The sequence below is a fragment of the Pollicipes pollicipes genome, unplaced genomic scaffold (assembly GCF_011947565.3).
Source record: "Pollicipes pollicipes isolate AB1234 unplaced genomic scaffold, Ppol_2.1 Scaffold_6686;HRSCAF=7923_pilon_pilon_pilon, whole genome shotgun sequence".
NCBI classification, from domain to species: domain Eukaryota; kingdom Metazoa; phylum Arthropoda; class Thecostraca; order Pollicipedomorpha; family Pollicipedidae; genus Pollicipes; species Pollicipes pollicipes.
In genome coordinates, this window is record NW_023596921.1 from 20,475,523 (window position 1) to 20,499,323 (window position 23,801).

The 23,801-nt window shown below is 63.6% G+C and overlaps 1 protein-coding gene across 13 annotated transcripts in view; it reads left to right on the top strand.

Annotated features, from left to right (window-relative positions):
* Positions 1-23,392, top strand: part of LOC119107157 (Down syndrome cell adhesion molecule-like protein Dscam2) — a 42,636-nt gene extending 19,244 nt beyond the window's left edge. For 6 of the 13 annotated variants that reach the window (XM_037230529.1, XM_037230531.1, XM_037230530.1 and 3 more), the window contains 25 exons: positions 6,663-6,782; positions 7,181-7,357; positions 7,661-7,960; positions 8,156-8,287; positions 8,539-8,657; positions 9,283-9,438; positions 9,848-9,960; positions 10,347-10,588; positions 10,904-11,059; positions 11,684-11,820; positions 12,155-12,305; positions 12,643-12,803; positions 13,094-13,202; positions 13,664-13,824; positions 14,207-14,277; positions 14,473-14,649; positions 15,176-15,342; positions 16,669-16,854; positions 17,363-17,512; positions 18,256-18,393; positions 18,544-18,725; positions 19,248-19,470; positions 20,788-20,848; positions 21,566-21,577; positions 23,249-23,392. In XM_037230529.1, the coding sequence (XP_037086424.1) occupies positions 6,663-6,782; positions 7,181-7,357; positions 7,661-7,960; positions 8,156-8,287; positions 8,539-8,657; positions 9,283-9,438; positions 9,848-9,960; positions 10,347-10,588; positions 10,904-11,059; positions 11,684-11,820; positions 12,155-12,305; positions 12,643-12,803; positions 13,094-13,202; positions 13,664-13,824; positions 14,207-14,277; positions 14,473-14,649; positions 15,176-15,342; positions 16,669-16,854; positions 17,363-17,512; positions 18,256-18,393; positions 18,544-18,725; positions 19,248-19,470; positions 20,788-20,848; positions 21,566-21,577; positions 23,249-23,318 (3,671 nt within the window). In that variant the 3' untranslated portion in view covers positions 23,319-23,392. Of the gene's footprint in view, positions 1-637; positions 923-1,423; positions 1,709-2,141; positions 2,310-6,662; positions 6,783-7,180; positions 7,358-7,660; positions 7,961-8,155; positions 8,288-8,538; positions 8,658-9,282; positions 9,439-9,847; positions 9,961-10,346; positions 10,589-10,903; positions 11,060-11,683; positions 11,821-12,154; positions 12,306-12,642; positions 12,804-13,093; positions 13,203-13,663; positions 13,825-14,206; positions 14,278-14,472; positions 14,650-15,175; positions 15,343-16,457; positions 16,632-16,668; positions 16,855-17,362; positions 17,513-18,255; positions 18,394-18,543; positions 18,726-19,247; positions 19,471-20,787; positions 20,849-21,565; positions 21,578-23,248 lie in introns of those variants that run through there. The other 7 variants (XM_037230527.1, XM_037230533.1, XM_037230541.1 and 4 more) reach the window with 7 other exon arrangements.
* The last annotated feature ends 409 nt before the right edge of the window (positions 23,393-23,801 follow it).

The window sequence follows — 23,801 nt, forward strand, 5'->3', positions numbered from 1 at the left end:
TCGGAGGAGGCCCTTAACGCCGGCGACGACGTCTCCCTCACCTGTAACGTCTTCAAGGGCGACACGCCGCTGTCCATCGCCTGGACCTTCCACGGCCAGGACCTGCCTATGGACCGCGAGTTTACCACTCTGACGGCTGGAGACCGCACCAGCATTCTTCTGATCAAGGGCGTGTCTCACGGCCACTCGGGCACCTACACGTGTCTGGCCAAGAACGCGGCCGGGGAAGCTTCGATTGCCACCCCGCTAGTTGTCAAGGGTCAGTCGAATGTTAATCGATGCTAATTCTGTCCTTCATCTCCTTGTCCGTAGTCCTTACCTTAGTCTCCCTAACCACGTCACTGTATCTTGGCCAGAACGTCACAGGACAGCACTACTGCACGTCGTCAGAGGCCTCGGTTCAACGGTCTTTACGCCGTAGCTGGTTCAGGCGAGAGCACAGAGTCGGCTGGTTTGCCATTCCACACTCGCTTCGTCGGCACCGAATGGGCCATTCTGTTGACTCCAGTTGAAAGCAAGCCAGCATACGTCCCCAACCTTCCTTGTACATCCTATAGATGCAGGCTAAGCCCTCTCATCAATCATTGCAGTGATGGTACTGATATTAAGCGACGTCGACGCCGGCCTCCGGTTGCAGTGCCGCCAGAGTTGGCTGTCTTCGGCTCTATGGAGGCTCTAAACGCCGGCGACGACGTCTCCCTCACCTGTAACGTCTTCAAGGGAGACACGCCGCTGTCCATCGCCTGGACCTTCCACGGCCAGGACCTGCCTATGGACCGGGGCTTTGTGACGCAAACCTTTGGGGATCGAGCCAGAATGCTACTGATCAAGGGCGTTTCTCACGGACACTCGGGCACGTACACGTGCCTGGCCAAGAACGCGGCCGGAGAGGCGTCGATCTCCACCCCTCTGGTCGTCAAGGGTCAGTCGAATGCTTGTAGAACCACCCGTTATTTCCTCCTGTCCCACTCTATCCATGCGCCTAGCATACCTTGTCCTGATATACCTAGCATACGTTGTCCTTGTCGGCGTCGTTCAGTGTTTCGTTTACGATCCGGTCGTGTAGGGTACAGTGTTGACCTTTTCCAGTACAGAAGCATCGTCTGAATTCGGTGGTTGGTCCTTCGGTTTCAGACTTGGTTTAGAGCGCGGTATTTGGGATGGAACAGAAGGTTTAGAGCGCGGTATTTTGGATGGAACAGAAGAACGCCTGCTGCTGTCGCTGGTTGCACGGACATTCCTACCTTGTTTTGGTCCAGGGTCGGGGTTGACAGCCGTTGTGTAGAGATCTTCTGCCCAGGCCCAGGTGCTGGGTTTTGTCTTAGGTCTTCTTAGATCCAGCTAGTTAATGGTGTTACTTCAGTCAATTATCTGATGGTTACAACGGATATAAAGTGACAGATACGCTGGACGCTGGTTACAGCTCCGCCGGAGCTGGCTGTGTATGGGTCGGAGGAGGCCCTTAACGCCGGCGACGACGTCTCCCTCACCTGTAACGTCTTCAAGGGCGACACGCCGCTATCCATCGCCTGGACCTTCCACGGCCAGGACCTGCCTATGGACCGCGAGTTTACCACGCAGACTGTGGGCAAGCGCACCAGCATTCTCGTGATCCAGGACGTTTCTCACGGACACTCGGGCACGTACACGTGTCTGGCCAAGAACGCGGCCGGAGAGGCGTCGGTCTCCACCCCGCTGGTCGTGAAGGGTCAGTCGAATGCACGATGACTCTGACCCTAGATCCCTCCTGTCTGTTCCGCCAGCCCATCTTACCATGCCTCCACCAGGAGCTGTTGACAACACATCGGTCCAGTTATACACGTTAGAGGTCGCATTCACGACAGGCAGAAGAGCATTCTTCGACGGGTATGGAAGCATCCACGCTTTAGATGGATGTGTTCGGCAGCTGTCGTCTCCATTGCAGGCAGGACTTCCGTGAGCTTATCTTAGATGGGGCGGGCAAGCGCCACCTTAGTGCTGGTGGACTGACTGTGTTTGACTTCTTCGTTGGTTGACGGTTGCAGTGCCGCCAGAGCTGGCTGTCTTCGGCTCCATGGAGGCTCTTAACGCCGGCGACGACGTCTCCCTCACCTGTAACGTATTCAAGGGCGACACGCCGCTGTCCATCGCCTGGACCTTCCACGGCCAGGACCTGCCTATGGACCGCGAGTTTACCACTCTGACGGCTGGAGACCGCACCAGCATTCTACTGATCAAGGGCGTGTCTCACGGCCACTCGGGCACCTACACGTGTCTGGCGAAGAACGCGGCCGGGGAAGCTTCGATTGCCACCCCGCTAGTTGTCAAGGGTCAGTCGAATGTTAATCGGTGCTAATTCTGTCCTTCATCTCCTTGTCCGTAGTCCTTACCCTAGTCTCTTCAACTACGTCACTGTATCTTGGCCAGAACGTCACAGGACAGCACTACTGCACGTCGTCAGAGGCCTCGGTTCAACGGTCTTTGCGCCGTACCTGGCTTAGGCGAGAGCACAGTGTCGGCTGGTTTGGCATTCCACACTCGTGTCGGCGGCACCGAACGGGCCATTCTGTTGACTCCAGTTGAAAGCAAGCCAGTACATGGCTCCAACCTTCCTTGTACATCCTGTAGATGCCGGCTATACCTTTTCATCGAGCACTGCAGTGATGGTACTGATATTAAGCAGCGTCGACGCCGGCCTCCGGTTGCAGTGCCGCCAGAGTTGGCTGTCTTCGGCTCTATGGAGGCTCTAAACGCCGGCGACGACGTCTCCCTCACCTGTAACGTCTTCAAGGGAGACACGCCGCTGTCCATCGCCTGGACCTTCCACGGCCAGGACCTGCCCATGGACCGCGAGTTTACCACACAGACTGTGGGCAAACGCACCAGCATTCTCGTCATCCAGGGCGTTTCTCACGGACACTCGGGCACGTACACGTGTCTGGCCAAGAACGCGGCCGGAGAGGCGTCGGTCTCCACCCCGCTGGTTGTCAAGGGTCAGTCGAATGCACCAACAACGGCACATACTCTCCTTCGAATGGTCCGCGCGCCTTTCCTACCTTGCCTTCAACAGCACGGTCCGCGGTGCTTATCCGCACGCGCCGTACGCTCCAATTGCGTCAGCCCCGCCGCGGACAGACACGCACATTGGGCCGGGCGGTGAAGTCCGCCCTGCCGCATGAGCGCTCCATAGGCTTCGGTCCGGTGCAAACTAGCCCAGATGGCGACGGGCTGAGAGGCTGACAACTTCGAGGACGACTGTCTAGCTGTGATTCCTGAACGGCACTGCTAGCCTCACAGAAGGTTAGCTTTTGCCGTAGTGCTTTTTATTTTTGATAACTTTCTCTTCGATTGTCGTTCGTAGTGCCGCCGGAGCTGGCTGTGTATGGGTCGGAGGAGGCCCTTAACGCCGGCGACGACGTCTCCCTCGCCTGTAACGTCTTCAAGGGCGACACGCCGCTGTCCATCGCTTGGACCTTCCACGGCCAGGACCTGCCCATGGACCGGGGCTTTGTGACACAAACCTTTGGTGATCGAGCCAAAATGCTGCTGATCAAGGGCGTTTCTCATGGACACTCGGGCACGTACACGTGTCTGGCCAAGAACGCGGCCGGAGAGGCGTCGATCTCCACCCCTCTGGTCGTCAAGGGTCAGTCAAATGCACGAAGACACTGTCCCTCGTTCCGTTCTGCCCGCTCCGTCAGCCCTTGTCACCACGCCCTGCCTAGAAGCTCCTGACAGCGGGACCCTGCTGCGATGTGGACCACATCGACGCCCCCCCCCCCCCCCCTCCGGCGAACAGATCACAATCCGGCTAGGTTTGGATTGTGTGCACTGGTTATAGGGTGGCGCCTGGCGGCTTTCCTATAAACAGTGCGTTCACGCGTTTTCCGCTTACGTCGATGGGTGTAGGAGCATTAGCTCTGTACTGGTGGACGGACTGTGTCTGACTTCTTCGTTGGTTGTCGGTTGCAGTGCCACCAGAGTTAGTTGTCTTCGGCTCCTTGGAGGCTCTTAACGCCGGCGACGACGTCTCCCTCACCTGTAACGTCTTCAAGGGAGACACGCCGCTGTCCATCGCCTGGACCTTCCATGGCCAGGACCTGCCCATGGACCGCGGCTTTATCACACAGAATGTGGGAGATCGTACCAGCTTTCTATTGATCAAGAGTGTTTCTCACGGACACTCGGGCACGTACACGTGTCTGGCCAAGAACGCGGCCGGAGAGGCGTCGACCTCCACCCCGCTGGTTGTCAAGGGTCAGTCCGCGCCTCACCTCTCCTCCCCTGGCTCCTTTTGTCCTCGGATCTGAATTCCTTGAAAAAACAAGCGTCCTCCTCGAACGGAGTGACTGGCGTGCTTCCCTCTATCCGTTGCCAGCGTCTCTGTCTGAGAGAAAGACACAGGATGGGTTCTTAGCGTCGTCGTTCTGGCGTCGCCGAGCGTCCCAGCCGTGGCCGCTTGGCAGCAGCAGTTGCAGGAGTCTGCGATCGTCTCACCGGCTGGCACGAGTGGTCTTGCGGTCCACCCGTAACAGCGTTTGGTATTTGGTCAAGGAGTTCTTGGCTGTTTGTATTATCTGGGGAAGGACATTAACATCTGCCGGCCGTACTTCGTCGTCGTCGTCGTCGCTGATCTTCGCGTCGCAGCATCGTCTAGTATTGCTCCAGCGGCGTCGGTGATGCGGCTGTCGCCCTGTGTGTTCGTTGTCCCGTGTTCCGCGTGCCGCCGGTGACCGCTCCTCACTCTCTGACCCCTCCTCTCTCCGCGCCGCCAGTGCCACCCCAGGTGGCGCTGCTCGGCGTCGACTCGGTGCTGAACACGGGCGACGACGTCACGCTGACGTGCACGGCGTTCCGTGGCGACCTGCCGGTCCGGCTCTCCTGGACGGTGGACGGCCGGCCGGTGCCGACGGCTGACGGTCTGACCACGCTGGCCGCCGGCGCGCGCACCAGCCTGCTGCTGGTGTCCGCCGTCTCGCACGCCCACTCGGGCACGTACGCGTGCCGCGCGACCAACGCGGCGGGTAGCGGCGCCGCCTCCACCGAGCTCCTTGTCAGGGGTCAGTGGCGCCGCGCGCGCGCGTGATCCCGCCGGGCCGCCCGTCGTCACGCCCGCCCAGCGGTCCCGGTCTGTCCCGCCGCCGCTCCGTCCCGTCTCCAGCGGCGTCATGCAGCAGCGTCGGCGAGCACGGCTGACGCTATGTCCAGGCAGTTGTCACCGGGGTTGGAAGAGCTGGGGAGCGGGAGGGCCTGGCCTGGATCGGTTGTAGCAGTCTGGCTACTGACCGCCCATCTGGCCTGTTGCGCATTGCTGTTCTGCCTACTATTCTTACTAGTTTTTTCTCACACCATCTGTAAGAGAGCCATGCCCAAGGGACGAGCACTGAGTGCCTCGTCTGATTTTTTCGGGGTCGAGGATTGGTTCTCAGACGTCCCTTACCTGCATCACATTTTTGAAACCCTTTGTTTACGGAAGCCCCACTGCGCTCACCGTGTTTGTATTTGATGGCGTTGTACCTGGTGAGTCTCCGGCCGCCAGGTAAAGCCTGGCCACGCCCAAGACTACCACCGTTGTTCCAGGTGCCGTGTGGTAGCACACGCTATAGCTATAGGTACACCGTTCTCATCTACAACCAGATTCACTGTGTTGGGAAGGTGGTATGTGTCAGAGGCTGCAGCTTGGGACCCACAGTCAAGCTGTAAGCACGTTGCTTCATCAGCGGACTTATCGGCGCGGTGCAGCACGCCGGGCTGATGTTGACGGCGGCGGTCTGATGCCCCGGACGTCAGGCTACGTCAGGCTGTGGCTCTGGAGGCTGGCTTCTCTGCAGCGCTCGGTGTTAGCCCCTCTGGCCTGGGGGCACCCAGGCCGAACGGTGTGCCGCTGTGTCCGCCGGGACAGCGGAGGCTAGGAGCTAAACGGCTTCGCGAGGTCAGGCATGCGTTGTGCCGGACTTGGGTCAGCTGGTTTGGTTAGGTCGTGTCGGGTCGGCTGCTGCCGTTTCCGATCTGTGATTGGTTAGCGTCCGCCTGTCATCGGGTTAGGTTTTTCGGCACGTTCAGTCAAAGGAGGCAAACCCATCCTCATCCTCATCTCTTACCCCTGCCGCCAACCCTCTCTCTCTCCCATAACATGCGGTGTATTAACAGCGCATGCTGCATGCTACTACCGACTGTTTATCCCACTTGTAATATATCAATTGCATTCACTAGAAATCGAGATATCATTGCATCCGTGCAATTTGCATTGCTTGCAGTGGGACAAACACGTTTACCGTCCACGTTTCCATCTGTGCTCATTCAGTCAGCTCGTCCAAAGTATCCAGAGCGTTGTTTGACTGTATGTTCAATAACAATTCGAGCACAGACTGACCTGGACGGTACTGCTGTCGTGTTACAGTTGTTTTACTTGAATAACCGTGGCCCAAGCTGCCACGCTATTATTGTAATGTCTTTAACGATGAGTTTTTGCATTTCCACAAAGCTGAACAGTTCTTCTTGTAATTGTACTGAATTTGCTATCAAACATCGCTAGCTACAAACTACTGCTCACATGACGAACGATGAGTTGCAGTAGCGTCTGTACTGTTTTGGAGTGGCTATACCGATGCCCGTGTGCGCGTGCGTATGTGTTTGTAGCCGGCTGGCGTGACTTGCCCTGACCTGAGCCGCGCGGTCGCCAGTGCCCCCGCGCTGGATCATCGAGCCCACCGAGAAGGAGTTCGCTCTGGGCACCACGGCCGAGATCCAGTGCAAGGCGGACGGCTTCCCCAAGCCGCAGATGGTCTGGAAAAAGGCGGCCGGTGAGTGGGTGGTAGATGTGGCCCGCACCCCATACCCTACCGGCTGGCCGTCGGCGCTGGAGGACGGCTGGTCCAAGAGCGTCGTTACACGTACTGTCTGGCCGCTCGTTATTGCGTGTTCTCACGAAACGCGGATGATGTAGTCACCTATGTCAGCGTTAAGAGCTCCGCCGAAATGTTGGCTTTGGGTACGTGTAGGCTGCTGGTAAGCAGTTGAACATCCAGCGTCCCACAGCCCGTCGCACCGACGGCGATGTGCCGGGTTCATAGTGTTGTGGCCGTCCGACGGTGCCGTCGCGGCCAGTTGCCGGGTGGCGGGCTGGACCGAGAAGCCGCCGGTGCGCCGGACCGCTCGGCGGCGGCGTCGGCGTGCGCGTGACCCCGGCCGGTGTCTGCAGGCTCGCGACCGGAGGACTACCGCGACCTCGGCCAGTCGGACAGCAACATCCAGGTGCGCGACGACGGCACGCTGGTGATCAGCAGCATCCAGAAGCGCGACGAGGGCTACTACCTGTGCGAGGCCGACAACCAGATTGGGCCCACCCTCTCGGCCGTCATCTATGTCAACGTTCAGGGTGAGCGAGACGCGCCCGACGCCGGCCGGCCGCCGGTACACGCGAAGGACGCGCCGCTGGATGGCGGCCGCCACCGCCTGGGACCTTCCACGCGATCGCCGGGCGGGTGCCCTCTTGCGTTAGTCGGGCGTGGGGAGGTGTCTAGCTGCGATCGTGAACTGCCGCGGCTGTTCCGGGGAGCTGCACTGCCACGGCAGGTTGCCGTCTGCGGCCGCTGTATTGCACCGCAGTGTGACTGGGAGCCGGTTGCCCCACGCGTGGGGCGCGTGAGCTGCAGTACGAGGTCGCCCCCTGTTTCCGCAGCGCCGCCGCACTTCGAGATCAAGCTGCGCAACCAGACGGCGCGTCTGGGCGACTCGGCCGTGCTGGTGTGCGAGGCCAAGGGCGAGCGGCCGATCAGCATCACCTGGAGCCGGGACGGCGTGCCGCTGAGCGCGCGCGAGCCGTCGCCGCGCTACACCATCCGGCAGCAGGCCACCGACGGCGGCGCCGGCTCCGACCTCAGCCTGCAGGAGACCAGCCGCCGCGACTCGGCCACCTACACCTGCCGCGCCTCCAACGCCTTCGGCACCGACAACACCACCATCAACCTGATCGTGCAGGGTGAGTGGCGGCGTGGCCGTAGTCGGCACGCCTCGTCCGCTCGGTCGTGCGGTGCGGCAGTGCTACGCCGCCACGGGGCTGTACTGTGACAGGCGGCTGGAACATTCGCGCGCTCATCCTTGTCCGGTGTTTGCCATGTACTCAATGTTGCCATGCGCAGAGATCGCGGTGTTGACACTCGGGTGTGACTTGCAGAGAAGCCGGAGGTGCCGTTCTCCATCAAGGTGCAGAACAAGTCGGGCCGCACGGTGGAGCTCTCTTGGACGGCCCCGTACGACGGCAACTCTGAGATCTCCCGCTACATCATCGAATACAAGCTGGCCAAAAGTACGGGGCGAGACCTCAGACGCCGACGGACACCGTGGCCGCTTTTAGCGGTGTGAAAATGGCTGGGAATACGCTTACTTCAGTATGTTTCAGAGCCGTGCAGCTCATTCATTCGGACGCATTCAAAGCGTTGTGAAACAGGCTGTGTGGTTTTTACTGTCAGCTGTCTAGTGCGCGTAGTGACGCGTGCTGCTGCCGTGTGACTCGGCCGCTGGCAGCCGCTGGTGCTGTGACAGTCGCCTCGTCCGCAGACGAGTGGGACACCCGCAGCATGGAGCGCGTGCTGATCCCGGGCAAGATGCCGGTGGTGTCCGTGCAGGACCTGCGGCCGGCCACTACCTATCAGATGCGCATCATCGCTGAAAACGAGGTGAGGTCGGGGCCCGGGACAGACGCGGCGGCGGCGGCGGCGGCGCCAGGCAGCGCCCTCCGCCGGACGGTCGCGGAAGTGTGCAGTTTGGTGGAGTTAGCGGAGGCGCCGGCGGTCGAGGAGTCTGGCCCGGTCTGCTCAGTTTTCCAGAAGCGCGGTGATTGTTTGCCGTGTGTGGCCATGCGAAAACTGGATGGTTATGTAGACAAACCCGTTTTGTTGTTGGTGTAGATGTGGGGTTCAGCTTCCTGTAGTTGTGATTCAGTTTTTCATCGAATGGTTCATCCGCTCAAAAAATTTGCGCGATATATCTGGTGCAACATTGCTGCTGGCGTTTTCTTTTCAGTCAATTTTTGAACAAGCATAACGGAGCGTCAAAACCTTCATCTAGATGCTCCTCTCGCTCCCCCCCCCCCCCCCCCCCCTCCCTCTCCACGACCACCAACGCACGGCGCAAACTGACACTTGATCCATCTTTGGTTGGCACTAGCCCTTTGTGGAATGGCTCGATGCTTGCTGGAGCCGCCGTGTGGACCGCAGCGCAGTCGCAGCCGCGGCCGGGGCTGGCCAGCGGCGAGACGGCTGGTGCCATGCGTGCTGACTTGTGTGCCGGCGGCGGCGGCAGGTGGGCACGTCCGAGCCCTCCGAGCTGGTGACCATCATGACGTCAGAGGAGGCCCCGGCCGGCCCGCCCACGGACGTGGTGGTGGCCCCGCTCGACCGCGGTCTGCTGGTCACCTGGAAACAGCCCGAACAGCACCTGCTGAACGGCGAGGTCACGGTCAGTGTCAGCGCGGTGACGGGCGGGGTCAGGACCAAAGTCAGGGTGACGGCAGAGGTCAGGGTCGACGTCGGGTTCGGTCAGAGATGGCGGTCGAGGTCAGGGCCGGCCATGGGTGACGGCCGAGTCGGGCTCAGTGTCAGTGGGGTGACCGACGAGGTCACTGGCGATCTTGGGTGGCGGCCTAGGTAAGGGCCGTTCAGGGGTGACGAGAAGACACTTAGGAACGTTCCAGGAGTGCAGGTCTACTCATGGCGGCTGACTCGGGTGTGCTCTGGAGGGGATGCTGAGTTCGGTCGTCTCCGGGACCGGTGAGGCGGCGATGAACGGGCCCTGTCCGCCGGCCAGCCCGCCCGAGGCTGGCGAGGTCAGCCTCTATGACTCACCCCGCCCGCCTCCTCCTCCTCAGGGCTACTACGTGGGTCACCGGCTGGCCGACAGCGATGACAGCTTGTCCTTCCAGACGTTCGAGTTCACCAGCGAGGCCAGCCGCAAACACGAAATCCGCATCACTAAACTCGAGTACGTGTCGTCGCGTGGTGCATTCCTCCTCCTCCCCCCCCCCCTTCACGGTTCCACCCCCTGCCGTGTGATGAGGCACCACACTGCTGCCTGGCTGCCTGTGTATGCACACGCGTCCCCCCTCCGCCTCCCTCCTTCTCGCGCATCCTTTCGCTCGTGGTGAGCCACGCGCTGCTTCGTTCTCACACACCAGCTGCGCAGCTGGCCGGCACCAGTCGCCCTCTCGAGCATCCCAGTCTTGACAAGGCTGGCTACAGTTTATCGTGGATCAGACCACCGGCCGCTCGGTGTGACTGGCCGCCCCACCCTGTGACGCGACGCCGTACGCCGTTGAAGCTGGTCTTCTCCACCGCTGGCCGACGCTAACCTCGCTCCCGCCTGCGCAGGGAGTTCCGCGAGTACGCGGTGGTGGTGCAGGCGTTCAACGGCCAGGGCTCGGGACCCCAGTCGGGCGAGGTGCGCCAGTTCACGGCCGAAGGCGCGCCCTCGGAGCCGCCTCAGGCCATCACCTGCCGCACGCTCACCTCCGACTCGATCCGCGCCAGCTGGACGCCGCCGCCGGCCGACTCCACCAACGGCATCGTGGCGGGCTACAAGGTCATGTACGGCCCCAGCAGCACCTGGTACGGTGAGTGCTGGCCGGTGGCTCGCAGCGGCCCCGCCCAGGCAGCGGGGCGCGCGGCGTCCACAGGTCTCTTCGTGTCGCAGGTACCTCAGTGGGATGGTACCTCAGCGTCAGCAGGTACCTCAGTGTCAGTGGGATGCCTGGGCAGCAGTGTTCACGGCTCGTCGTGTTGCGTCGCGCCGCCGAACAAGCGACGTACGCGCTGCGCTGTGCGGTCTGGGATCGGACGGCAATGGTCGGGGGTCCCCGGTGTGTGCCCGCCCCAGCGAGCGCGGCTGGCCGGGCGCGGCGTGACGGCACCGTCGGCTCCTTCGGCAGACGACAGCACGATTGACATGGCCAAGTCGACGTCGACCGAGGCGCTGCTCACCGGTCTGCGCAAGTTCACCGAGTACAACATCACCGTGCTGGCGTACACGGGCGGCGGCGACGGGCCCCGTAGCCGCTCCGCCATCTGCCGCACCGAGGAAGACGGTAGGCGCCGCCCGGCCCCCGCGCGGCACGCGCCGCTCGGCCGGTCACACGCGCACGTGGCGGCGAGGCGGAGGGGAGGACGCGGCCCCTCGCCGAGCCGGATACGAGGCGCGAGTTTGCTGGAACCTGACCCGGAGTGGGAAAGGTTTAGCTTTTATTGCACACACGTGTCTGTTGTAGGTGCGGTGGTGTCTACAGTTGTGGTTTATGGCGTGACCTGTTGTGTGCTGCCGTGTCAGAGTATGCCGTGCTCTAGCGCCCAGTTCCTAGTATGATTGTGTGTTGGGGCAGCGCTTGGGAGTCGTATATGGTTCATGACCTCCCCATGGTGCTGCGGTGGCTCAGTGTCCCGCGTGTGACCTCCCCGGGGTGCCGCGGCGGCTCAGTGTCCCGCGTGTGACCTCCCCGGGGTGCCACGGTGGCTCAGTGTCCCGCCTGTGACCTCCCCGGGGTGCCGCGGCGACTCAGCGTCCCGCGTGTGACCTCCCCGGGGTGCCGCGGCGACTCAGTGTCCCGCGTGTGACCTCCCCGGGGTGCCGCGGCGACTCAGTGTCTCGCTTGTGACCTCCCCATGGTGCCGCGGCGACTCAGTGTCTCGCTTGTGACCTCCCCGTGGTGCCACAGTGCCCGAGCCGCCGGCGGACATCAAGGCGCTGCCCATGTCGCCCGACAGCATTCTCGTCAGCTGGCGCGAGCCGGCCCAGCCCAACGGCGTCATCAAGCGCTACACTGTCTACTTCAAGGAGGAGGGCAGCCGAGAGGTGCGACACTGGCGCAGGGCGCCGGCCGCGCAGGCCGGAGGCGGCACCTGCTGGCCCGCTGGCCCGTGGCCTGTGCCCGCCGCTGCTGCTGTGAAGGCCTCTGGGTGGATGTGCGAGGGCTGGTCCTTGCGATGTGGTCATTGGACCCGTCTGCTTGGAACCTTGTGGAAGCTTGTTTAACGCAGTGGCCAGAGGTTTTCAGGCGCATGTGTGGTCGTCCCGGGAGACCCGTCGCCGGGGCGGGAGCACCGCCTCCCTCCCACCGGTGCAGGGGAGACGGTCCGGCGGAGCGGCTCCTCGTCTTGGGGTCCTGACGCTGTCTTCTCGTCCGCAGCCCCAGATGCACCGCGTGACGCCCTTCCAGCTGTCCTACCGCGCCAGCGGCCTCAAGAAGACGCAGAAGTACCAGTTCTGGGTGAAGGCAGAGACGAGCATGGGCGAGGGCGACGCGTCCCAGATGGTCACCGTCACGCCGCGTAACCAGGGTGGGTGGCAGCCGCGCTGCTCACGCAGGCCGGTGCCCGCGGCCTGACATACCGCGGGACTGGCCCGCTGCGCCGACCTCGCGGCTCCGGCGACCGTACCGACGCCGGCCAGCGGCTCGGCCGTCGTGTTGGGGCGGACGTGGCGTTCGAGCCACACGCTCAGACCGCCGTCGTCCGGCGGACAGCCCGGACGCGTTCTGTGCCGCCGCGCGCCGACGGAGGTCCTGTCACTGCGGCCGCTGTCACGTTCAGCGCCTCCAGCGGTCCCCTGCGGACGGACACCGTCCGGGGGCTGGAGGCCGGCGACCCTGCGCTGACTTAGGCGGTGTGCTTGCAGTTCCGGCGAGGATCGCGTCCTTCGACGACGAGCACGTGGTGAACTTCCAGCATGACGCCAAGCTGCCGTGCCAGGCGGTGGGCTTCCCGCAGCCCACCATCACCTGGCAGGTGGACGGCAAGCCGTTCAAGTCCAACGAGCGCATGCGCATCCTGCCAGAGGTACGTGGTCGGAACGGCACCCGGTCCGAGGTACGCGATCGCCGCCGCAGACTGCCCGAGGTATGTGGCCTCCGCCGGCGACGCGTCTTGCAGCGGTGACGACGTCCGCTCGCATCGGCGGGTCGCCTGTCCAGGTCCGCGGACGCCCTCGGACGTGAACATGAGCGCGCGGACCGCGCCTGCTGGCCGGCACGGGGTGGCGTTGACAGCACGGGTTCGGTGGACGTGAGCTGCGCGGATGCGTGGCGAGCCGTCTCGGTGCTGATTGGCGTCCCCGTCTGTGGCGGCAGGGCTCCCTGCAGATCCGCAGTGTGGAGCGCAGCGACCGCGGCGAGTACTCGTGCATCGCCAAGAACCAGTTCGGCCAGGACACCGTCTCCCACCGGCTCATCGTGCAGGGTGAGTGGGGGCTCGGACGCGCGCGACCCGGGCAGGGGGACGGCGCCGCGTCGGCCGGTGTGACGCTGCGCGGGGTGTTCTGCAGGGTCCTGGTTTTAGCCCTCGATCCGGTGAATCGAGGCTAGCTGGTCGACAGCAACTGGTGGATGGCGGGCGGTGAGGATGGATTGGTGATTTGATACGCAATTCATGAAGTGAAGGGTGGGTTGAACAAGAAGCGTTGGACTGGTTGTTTCAAGGGTGGCATACAACAGAAGGAGCAGAAGACAGGGTACCTGGTGTCCCCATTGCCTCTGGGGCTGCGCAGCGTCGTGTGGCGTCGACACGCGCTCCCCACCGTCTCCGCCGTCTGTCGTGTCGTGCTGGCGTGTGGCGGTGCTGAGTGTGTGCTGGTTGTGAGCGCCGGCGAGCTCGCTGTGGGCGCCGGCGATGGCCGTGACTGGGCGCGCCCTGGCCCGCAGCGCCGCCCCACCCGCCCGAGGTGCTGCTCATCGGCTCCTCCAACAACTCGATCGAGGTGCGCCTCAAGCCGCGTGAGCACGTGTCGGTGCCGTTGTACGGCTTCACGTTGCACTACAAGGCGGCGTTCGACGACTGGAAGACTGTCCAAGTGGCCAAGAAGGTGAGCGGCCGCTGGGCGGGCTGACGGGGCTGGCGGGGAGGGGAGGGGGGGGGAGGGTACCGATCCAGCTGCAACGATTGCTGCACCCGTGACGTTCATCTGGCTGTTTGGCTACGAAACTTGAGTTTGATGCGATCATGACGTTGCCGTGTCGAAGGTATTCAGAGTTGATAACTTTGGTATACGCGCGGCCGTCCCACCAGCCGTCATCGGCTATTGTCCACTGCTCGGAGGGCGGACCATATGTTTTCCCGGATAGCGTTATGGCGAGCAGGCTTGAGAAGCGTGACGTCACGGGTGTCGCGTCCGCCGGGCAGGCATGAGCTGCATGATACTGTCCATGTCGCTGTGGCTTGTTCATCTGTGCCGCCTGCGTCTTCAGGCCCGCGCCTTCACTCTGGAGAACCTGTGGTGCGGAACAAAGCACCAGATCTACGCCACCGCGTTCAACGGGTGAGTACGCTGGCGCGAGAGCCACGCCCTGACATCACGCGTCTGTGTGTTCGACCCGCCTCCGTGGGTGCCCGAGCGCCGAGTTCAGACCATGCTCCGCTCGTTCTGCCGTCGCCCTGCGCTGCACTGCCCTGACAGCCGTCTCCTGATGACGCTGCGCTGCGCTGGCCTGACGTGTTCCTGCGGCGTGCGCAGGGTCGGCCCCGGCGAGCAGTCTGCCATCCTGACCACCCGCACCAAGGGCCAGGCGCCCACGCTGCCGGCCGCCGACCGGTTCATGCGCGTGCTGGCGCGCAGTGTCGAGCTGCACCTTAAGACCTGGGAGAACGGCGGCTGCCCCATCCTCTACTTCGTGGTGGAGCACAAGAAGCGGTGAGTGGCGCGCGCCGCCGGACATGCCGGCCCGGCAGGCCGCGGAGGCCCCACGGTCTTGACAAGCGAACCCTCAGCCTGTGTGTGCGACTGTCCAGAGACAGGGAGGCAGGAGGGTGTGGGTGACTGGCGGTGACAGGGCTGCTCGTGCACTTCATGGCGCTCATCACGGTTATATTCTTTCTTGGGGGTCCAAATTATTTCCGGTTAAAATGGTTGTTAGGCAAAGTTATCTCTGACAGCATGTCGAAATGTTCGGCCAGCCTGTGAAAGGTTTCCTAGTGGATGCTGCTCTCCACTAATATTTGAGATTGTCTCGTGCCTAAACGCCGGTTGCAGTTTTGTTGAGGACGTTACGCGGTCGAAAAAACACGCCGGCTTTATTTCAAACGTCTGTGGTTCCTTGATATGTTTCCCCGAGAGAGCGCGTGCCGGTGCAGACAACAGCGCCGTCGAGACTCGGCTGCACCGGCCGAGTCCGTGTGTCGGACGCCCTCTATCTCGCTGCTGCCGTCTGCCCGCGCAGCTTCGAGACGGAGTGGACGACCGTGTCCAACACGCTGAAGCCCCAGGGCAGCCTCACGGTGCTGGACCTGGAGCCGGCCACGTGGTACGACCTGCGCGTGACAGCGCACAACAACGCCGGCTCCACGCCCGCCGAATACCTGTTCGCCACGCTCGACGAGGAGGGAGGTGGGTGACGCGGCCACCTCCCGCCGTCGCGCGCGCAGTGTGACTCGTCCCGCATCGGTTTTGAACGCACGATGTGTGCTTTTGTTTGCGCAGCCTCGTGATATTGGCACATGTCGTTGTGAAGCTTGCCTGCCTTTTCGTAGATAGGGAACAATAGCAGAAGCTTCTGCTATTGTTTCGATAAGGGCATATTGCCGAAACATCGACCCTTCTATATTTTCATTCTCCTGGTTTTTCTCCGAGGAGTAAGGCTATTACTACCGTCTTAACCATGCGAATAATGTTCCTCGCAAGCACTGAACAGTTAACTGCCCGCCTTTCCGTTGTTTTGTCTGTGTCGTCGCTTTACTGATCGTGTGATGCCCACGCTTTATACTTGTGTCCACCGGCCGCCTACTGCCAGCTGAAGTAGTTGCCTGTGCACGTGATAATGTTTCCGCAGCACCCGAGCACAGCGATGGCGGCCCTGCATGCCCTGAAAGACGCGGGGGACTTGCCGTTCGCCACCAGGAGGCCGATTGCTGATCCGTGTCGCGCGCATTGTCTCCCTGGTGTGTGTGGCACCCCCAGCTGACGTGGAGGGGAGGGTTTCCCGTCTGGTGGAGCATATGTGCCGACGGTGGCAGCACATAACCATGTGACTCGCGGCTATCGAGAGCTGTCCGGTAGGCGAGAAGTGCAGTGCGGTGCCGTATCGGTGCAGACATCGCGTCGGTCGGGTGGCCGGCGTCTGTACGTCCTCGGCGGGACCGGAACCGCTGCGTCCCGCCGGCAGCCGGGGAGGCGGCCGAGGAACGTGCACCTCTGGCTGTCGCTCCGATGCGTCTGTGGCCCTCACCGCAGCGACGCCTCACTCGCCGGTCGCTGTGGGGTGCGCAAGCACCGCAGTGTGTGGCCTCGCACCGTTACTTCCTCGTCATATTCTGGCGTCCCACATGCGTCGGGCGCCTGGCAGCTGTGGGCGGCTGGATGGCGTGGCGGCGTACCTTCGCAAGTGGTCCGGTGCGTGTGTACGTGTCAGAGCCGAGCCGAGCCGGCCGTCCCCGCTCCACAGCAGCCGCGCCGGGCCGCGCCGCAGCGGCGGCCGCTGACGCTGCGCACGCCCGCGTCCGCAGGCACCGTGGGGCCGCCGCGGCGCGCCGACGACGACACCGTGCACACCGGCGCCGTGCCCTTCTTCGCCAACCCGAACGTGGCGGTGCCGATCGCGGTGGCGGCCGGCGTGGTGGTGCTGGGAGCGGTGGCCGTGGTCTGCCTGCGGCACCGCTCGGCGCCCAGCCGCGGCAAGGGTGAGTGACCGGCGGCGTGTGACCGTGTGCCGCGCAGGGACCGTCGGGCCGCCGCTGGTGCGCGCCGCCGACGCCGACTGGTGGGACCGGATGCCCGGCTGGATGCCCGACCTCAACATACTCGTGCCGGCCGCCTGCGGCCTGGTGGTGCTGCTCGTCGGACTCTGCGTGCTTTGCGTCTACCTGAGCTCGCGGCAGCGCGGCGGTGCGCAGCGCTTCAAAGGTAGCCGGCGGCCCGGGCGGCGCCGGCGCCGCTGGACGGCCGGGCGCCGCCCGCGCTCTCGGCTGGACGGGCGCCGGTGCCAGCCTGCGTGTGTCTGCGGCTGGCGGCCGCTGCTGACCCCGTGCCGGTGACGTATGGCGGGCGGGCGGATCGTGGTCGGGATGAGTTGCAATGGAGTGGGGATGGCTGGGTCGGGATCAGTTGCAATGGAGTGGGGATGGCCGGGTCGTTGTCACCAGACTTGCTCTGCTGGTAGAGTTGTGCCGTGTGTGTGTGTGTGTGTGTGTGTGTGTGTGTGTGTGTGTGTGTGTGTGTGTGTGTGTGTGTGTGTGTGTGTGTGTGTGTGTGTGTGTGTGCGTGTGCGTGTGCGTGTGCGTGTGCGTGTGCGTGTGTGTGTGTGTGTGCCTGCGTGCGTGCGTGCGTGCGTGCGTGCCTGTGTGGTGCGTGTGTTGGGCCACCGAGTTACGAGGCGCCGCCGCTGACAGCTGGCGCCGGCGGCTGTCCACAGACGACACCCAGTACACCGGCCCGCCGCCGTACCCGAACCGGCTCTACAACGAGGAGCTCGGCTACATCGCTCCCCCGAACCGCAAGCTGCCGCCCATCCCCGGCTCCAACTACAGCACCCTCGGCTCGCAGGTCAAGCGCATGCCCGGAGGTGAGTGTCCCAGCGGCGCCGCCGCCGCCGCCGCCGCCCGCAGCCTTGCGCTCTTCCTCTGCGCTGCCGTGACGTCTGCCTGAGCAGTGTGCAGGTGTCATTGGCGTCTGCTTCCGCCGTTTTTTATATTTGGCGCCGGCTGGTCCCCGTCGATTTTAGACGTTTCTGACGGGTCGGACTTGGCTTCTGGCAGGGCTGAGCATAACAGCGTAATCAGACTGGTACATGCCTCTCTGAATTAAAGCCGCCTATTACTGTCAGTCCTCATAAGTATGTGACGTTTTGCCATGACCTGCAAAGTTGCACGGCCTTCCCCCAAGGTTGACTGATGCCGATAATTACTGCATGGACCTGATGGCCATTGTATAGAAGGATCTCGGCCAGGTGATTTTTAGACGTTCTAAACCGTTTTGCCACTCCGGCACTTCGCATGCGATTTTTTCGCTTGGTGTGTTCGGTGGCGCGGGTGCTGTCGCTCCCGCGGTGTGAGTGCGAGAGCTTCGGAACGGATGGCCGGCCAGAGCCGGACGTAGTCGGCCGTCTGCTGGCGCGCCCGCCCGCCGGCGAGCACCCGTCCCCAGCCGTGGCGCCGTGCGCTTGTGTCGTGTGGCCGTTTGTTCGCCTCCTGTGTTGGCCCGCCGTCGCCGCGCCTAGTGCGGCCGTAGCTCGAGGCGCGCCGGCGCCGGTCAGCCGCCGCCCCTCCCCTCCGAGTGAGAGAGCACGTGTGTGTGTGTGTGTGACAGGAGCAATGAGCGTCTACGGCCCGAGCAACCCGCGCCACCAGTATGAGGAGCTTAGCCAGCAGCAGTACCAGGCGGCGTACGGCGCGCCGCCGCCGCCGCCCCACGGAGTCCCCACCAGCCCCAGCACGTACTACAGCGGTAAGACTGGCGCCGCCGCGGGCTGGAGAGCGAGGGCGAGCGCGCTGACGGTGGGGGCGTGACGATGACTGGGATGGGCGGGCTGGGCGGTGCGGGCGGCGCCGCCTCGGCCGGCTGGTGACGCTGTCGACCGCCGCCCCTGTGCCGCAGTGGTGGGACCGAACGGCGAGGAGGAGATCGCCCCGTACGCCACCTTCCACCTGCTGGGCTTCCGTGAGGAGATGGACCCGTCCGGGCCGGAACAGCCGCCGGCCGGCTTCCAGACGATGGCCGCCCGTCCGGCGCAGCAGGGCCAGCCGGGCCGGCAGCAGGGCCCGCAGGTCCGCACTCTGGTCAGTACCGCTGCCGGCGCCCGGCTCAACACTCAGCCAGCGGGACGGCTGCTCTCCTCCGTCTGGGCTGGCCCTAGGTCCGTCCGAGGAGCCCTAGGTGTGGTCTGGGTGGGCTCTTTGCATTGTGGGCATTTGGGCCATACGCGTTCGTGTGGCGATATTTTTTTTAAAAAAAATATTTTTACGCCTGGCTTGGCAAGGCCGACCGCAGAATTGTTTGTTGGAAATTGTTAATACCAAGGTAATACTTGCGGCAGTCCGCGAGGTTGCGTCTGTTCACGTGTCCATTTGAGTTGTGTCGTGTCTTGTGTGCAGTGAGTTCACCAGAGCCTGGTCGTCTCCATCCCGTGCCGAGGCCTCACCGAAGGCTGTAACGTGTCGCCGTGCGCTAGAGCGCCGTTGCCTGTTCATCATCGCCGCGGTCGTGTCTGCTCGATGCGGCCCGGGGTCATCATGCACGGTCCGTGGGACGGGCGTGCGCGCACGGCCGGCGCCACCTGACCTAAGCCGTCCGGCCGGCAGCCCCGCAACACGCGCTACAGCCAGCCGGTGAACCCGTTCCCGCCGCCGGCGCACATGCAGCGCAGCTCGCTGGGCGGCGCCGCCTCCATGTTCTCGCCCACCTACGACGACCCGGCGCGCTCCGACGACGAGGCCAACTACAACGGCAGCCAGTACAGCGGCGGCGGCCCGTACGCCGCGCTCGACGACACTTCCAGCCGCACGGGCACCGCCCGGCGCAACGGTGAGCGCGCGCCGGCGACGGCTCCGCGGCATGGCGGCCCCTCGGCCGCGTCTCTAGTGCACGTCGGCCGGGCGGTGCCGTCGGCGGCACCGGCGCGCGGCGCCGCCTGCCTCCGGCACACGGCCGGCCGCAGGCTCTTTATACGTGTTCTCGTGCATATGGTTCATGATCTTCGTATGTTGATTGTGGAATAGAAGGTGAGCTGTCGCCTTAATCCGGAGGTGCGGCCGGGCGTACTGAGAGCGCGCTGCCAAACACGGTTTTCCGCGTTGTCCATAAGAGGCTGTACATGCGCTCTGGCTCTGGGCTGGACGCCTGTCTCCGGATAAAGCCGCCAGTCAGAACTGTTTATGCATGCTGTACGGATATGCGTATATTTCTCTGTACATTCGCACCTAGCTGCCTTGCACAGAGCGTATCTGCATCGGCGTCAGTTACGTCCAATTTACACCGGATGCGTCCGACATGTACGTACGCAGGCGCATGCGCCAGAGGACGCAATACTACGGCATGCGTAAAATGGCCCCTTGGAGCGCGATGCTGGCATAAATTAAATCACTGAGCTCCTATTCCTCATCTTCGAGCTCGGACGCTGCTGTGTCATGTTAGGCATGCAATCGCGTCAGTTGGCGCCACGTGATGCGTACTGGCGTCGGACGCATCCGTGGTGGGTTGGCTCGTAGTCTGTTCGTACCCTGCGGCTGGGCGCGGCGCGGCGCGGCGCGCTGAGCCTGCGGCCGTGCAGTGAAGGCCTGTGTCTGCCCGGTGAAGGGACGGACGGCGGCTGGCCCGACTGCGGCTCTCTGCCGCCTCCGCCGCCGTCCCTGCTGGACCAGGAGGAGCCGCTGCCGCCGCCGCCGCCGCCGCGCGCCTCCCTGGACGACTCCAACACCTCGCAGCAGACCGACACGTCGGCCATGGAGTGTGACCGCGACCACGCCATCCTGGCAGGTACCTGGCCACCGCATGTCGCCGCGAGCCGCCACCCATTCCGCCTGCACGCATCGTCCGCTGATGACTGTCGTATGCTCTGCCGGTGTGTTCGACCCGCTCTCCATGCCCGTCTGTGAGCAGCTAGCTGGGACGGTGCGGGCCCGCGCATCTGTGTCTGATGCGGCGCTCTGTTGAAAGCGCCGGTGTGGAGTGCAGGTGTGCTGTTGTGTGGTGTGCGTTTCGATGTTCTCATCACGGGCCGCCGTCGGTGGTCGGCGCGTGCCCGGCGGCCGCCGGCTGGCGAGGAGCCGGGCCGCGCGGTGCCCTGCCCCCGCCGCCGGCCGGTGCAGGCCGCTGACGAAGCGCCCCGGCTCCGTGTTGCAGACAGCCCGCAGTTTGGAAAGGACGGCAGACCGGCGGACGAGACCCGCAAACTTCTGGACAGGTACGCCGCCTCACACTGCTGTGAAGTCGGGATGGACGTCCGCATTCTCACAAAATAGATAGCTTGTGTCGCTATATCTTATGAATTTGGGATGAAGTGTGTTTCAGTGTACGATAGGAGTAAAGCGAACATTGCGAAGGCCCAGGAGCCTGAGAGAGATACAAACACTCCACCCGCGGCCGCCACGGACGCTACGCCACGAAGCCCGCGTCGCACAGGCTTGTCGCGACGTCCACCGACCATGAATCTCACCTGGAAACAGGGGGTACTCTCATGGGCTGAAAACGCCAGCTTAATGCGTTTTGATGGCATCAAGTTGTCGATACCCAGCTAGCAGTCGAACTGACACGTCAGGCGCTGGATATATGTTGTCACCTAATACGCACATGAGCCCGCATCTTTCCGGCGGTGCTCCTGCTGAAAACAAAATGCTGCAGCGCTGCTGTGGACGTCCTGTGTGACGAGCGGTCTCCTCGACGCTACTCTGCATAACGATCTTATCCGACTAGCTCCATTGCCAGTAAATGGAGGGAACCCCTACAGAACACTACATAATTCGTGTGACTGCGACACACCATTTGGGTCGCAGCGATGATCTCATTTTTCTCGGAGGGACACAAAGAGCACGCCTGCCCCATTCCTGCGCGCGCTACCCCCCGCTGGCGCTGCCCCGTCCGGCGGCTGAACTCTAACGGGTCCGTTTCCGCGCCGCCCCAGCGACAAGGAGCAGTAAGTGTGGCGCGCCAACCCCGCTCTCACGTTAGTACGGTCCACGTGTCTTGCCTGCGGACGGCGCCCACCCCCGCGCCGTCGCCTGTGGCGCTCCTCTAGATGTGGTTGGGGGGGGGGGGGGTGAAGTTGGCTCCCCTCCGGTGTCATTCGGCCCTGTCTGGACGGCCGGCCGATCGGGCCCGAGGCTGGTCCGGCCGCCGGGCTCTCGGGCCTGAGGCTGGTCCGGCCACCGGTTCGCTCTGGTCCGAGGCTGGTCCAGTCGCCGGCCGCTCCGGCCCGAGGCTGGTCCGGCCGCCGGCCGCTCGGCCACCGGCTCCAGGATCGGCGCACCTGCACGCTCGTCGTGTCGAGCTGCTTGCCGGCATGCCAGTCTGTACAGCACTGGCCCAGCACCGGTGTCACGCACACCCACTGGGGGCGACGGATCGGGCCCATTGGGCGCGATGGTCGTGCGCCCCGTGTGGTTTTGCACGCACCAGTGGGCCGGGTTCGTTCCCCTGGAATGCACTATGGTGCCCCCGGCTGCACGTGGAAGGCATGGGTGCGGTGTTTTATCACCTAGATGTGTATGGTGATGCCGGCTCTGTAGTTTCAGACCTTTTGACAGCTCACTTTCAACTGGACAAATGACCCGTTATGTACGTTGTACTTGACGTGATCCGCAAGGCTGCACCTTGCGGATCACGTCGCAGTCACCTCGTAGACTGACCTCTGCACCTTGCTTACCTGTCCCGTCAGGCAGCTCTGTAAGCGCGCGGGATCCGTGTTGTGGGTGGCCTCGCCACTGCGATGCACTGCAGCCAGTCCTGAAGGACCTCTATGACCTCAGATTCTTCTGAATATGAACACGTTCTGTCGATTCGTGTAGCCTTTCTATAGACTTGAGTTGTGATGTGCACATATCGATCTTTGTGTGCTTTCCGTATGAGGTCATCGATTTCGACGTCCGTTTCTCGGTGGTGGCTGTGCATGTTATTTGTTGACATTTTTGTAGCGTCGCACGCGAGCAGGTAGCGCTTTAATGTGCTCATGTTCACTTCACCTTCCTAGTTAAACAGTATGAGGGCGGTCGTCTTTCCCCAGTCAGGGGCACGACACAGTGCGAAGACACGACGCCTGGGGTCTGTCCTTGTGTCACCAAATTGCATTCAGAGCAACTCGGCTGAGATCGTTGGCCGCCTGACGGGGCCGGTGTGTTCCGTTCGTGCGCCGCTGCCGGGATCGGCCGGGCCATCGGGCCGGCCTCGTCGCGCGCCACGCGGCGTCACGGTCAGCCGCGGACGGCGGCCGTCTGGAGGCGGTCGTGTTTCGCCTGCCGCTCGTGATGGGGCGGGGAGTGGACGGCCACCACGCCGGCGTCGGACACCGACTGTCGGCGCCAGACACCGACTGTTGGCGCCGGACACCGACGGTCGGCGCCCGACGCGGACCGTCCATGGCGATGCCTTGCGACGGCCGTGCCGCTCTGCTGGTGGCCGTTTCGTAGTGCCGCTGCACGTGGGCCGCGTGTCGCGGTTGTCTGGCGTTCCCGTGCTCCGGATGTCAGGCGTCCCTGTGTCCCGGTTATCTGGCACCCCGTGTCCCGTTTGTCTTATCTCCGCGTTTGTTGCCTGACGTGACCGCTCTCAGGTCGTCCCGCTCGTCTGACGTCCGTCCGTCCCGTCCCAGGAACGAGGCCCGCCGGCCGCACGTGACCGCGCAGAATGGCCTGGTGCCGTACGACACGGTGAACGTGTGAGCGGCGCGACCCGGCCGCGGCCGTCTCAGCTCGCCCAGCGCTCGGCCCGCGCCCTCCCGCCGGGCCGACGCAGCCCCGTGCCATGGCGCGGCCCGCCGGCCGCCGGCCGCGCCCTGCCCCGCTCTGCCCCGCCCCGCCCCACCCCGCTTCTGTGGCGTGCGCCGCCCGCTTGGGCCCGCTCATTGGTAGGTAGTGCCGCCGCCGCCGCCGCCGCCGTCGCCGCCGTTGCTCGGTGTTTGCCTAGATGTTCCGCTTCTCGACGTGTGTGTCTAAGTCAGTGTAGCGTGATAGGAAGCCGCGCCGCCGCCGTCGCGCGCGCGCCAGGACAGGAGCGCGCCTCGGGCGCTGCGCGTAGTCGGTTTTGTACATGTACTCGGCGTGTCAGGGGCGAAAGGCGTGCCGGTCGGAGGCCGCCCGCCGGCCGCGGTCCCGGCGCTCGCTGGCCGCAGGACCAGTGCTCGCTTTCTTTTTATGAACGAACCC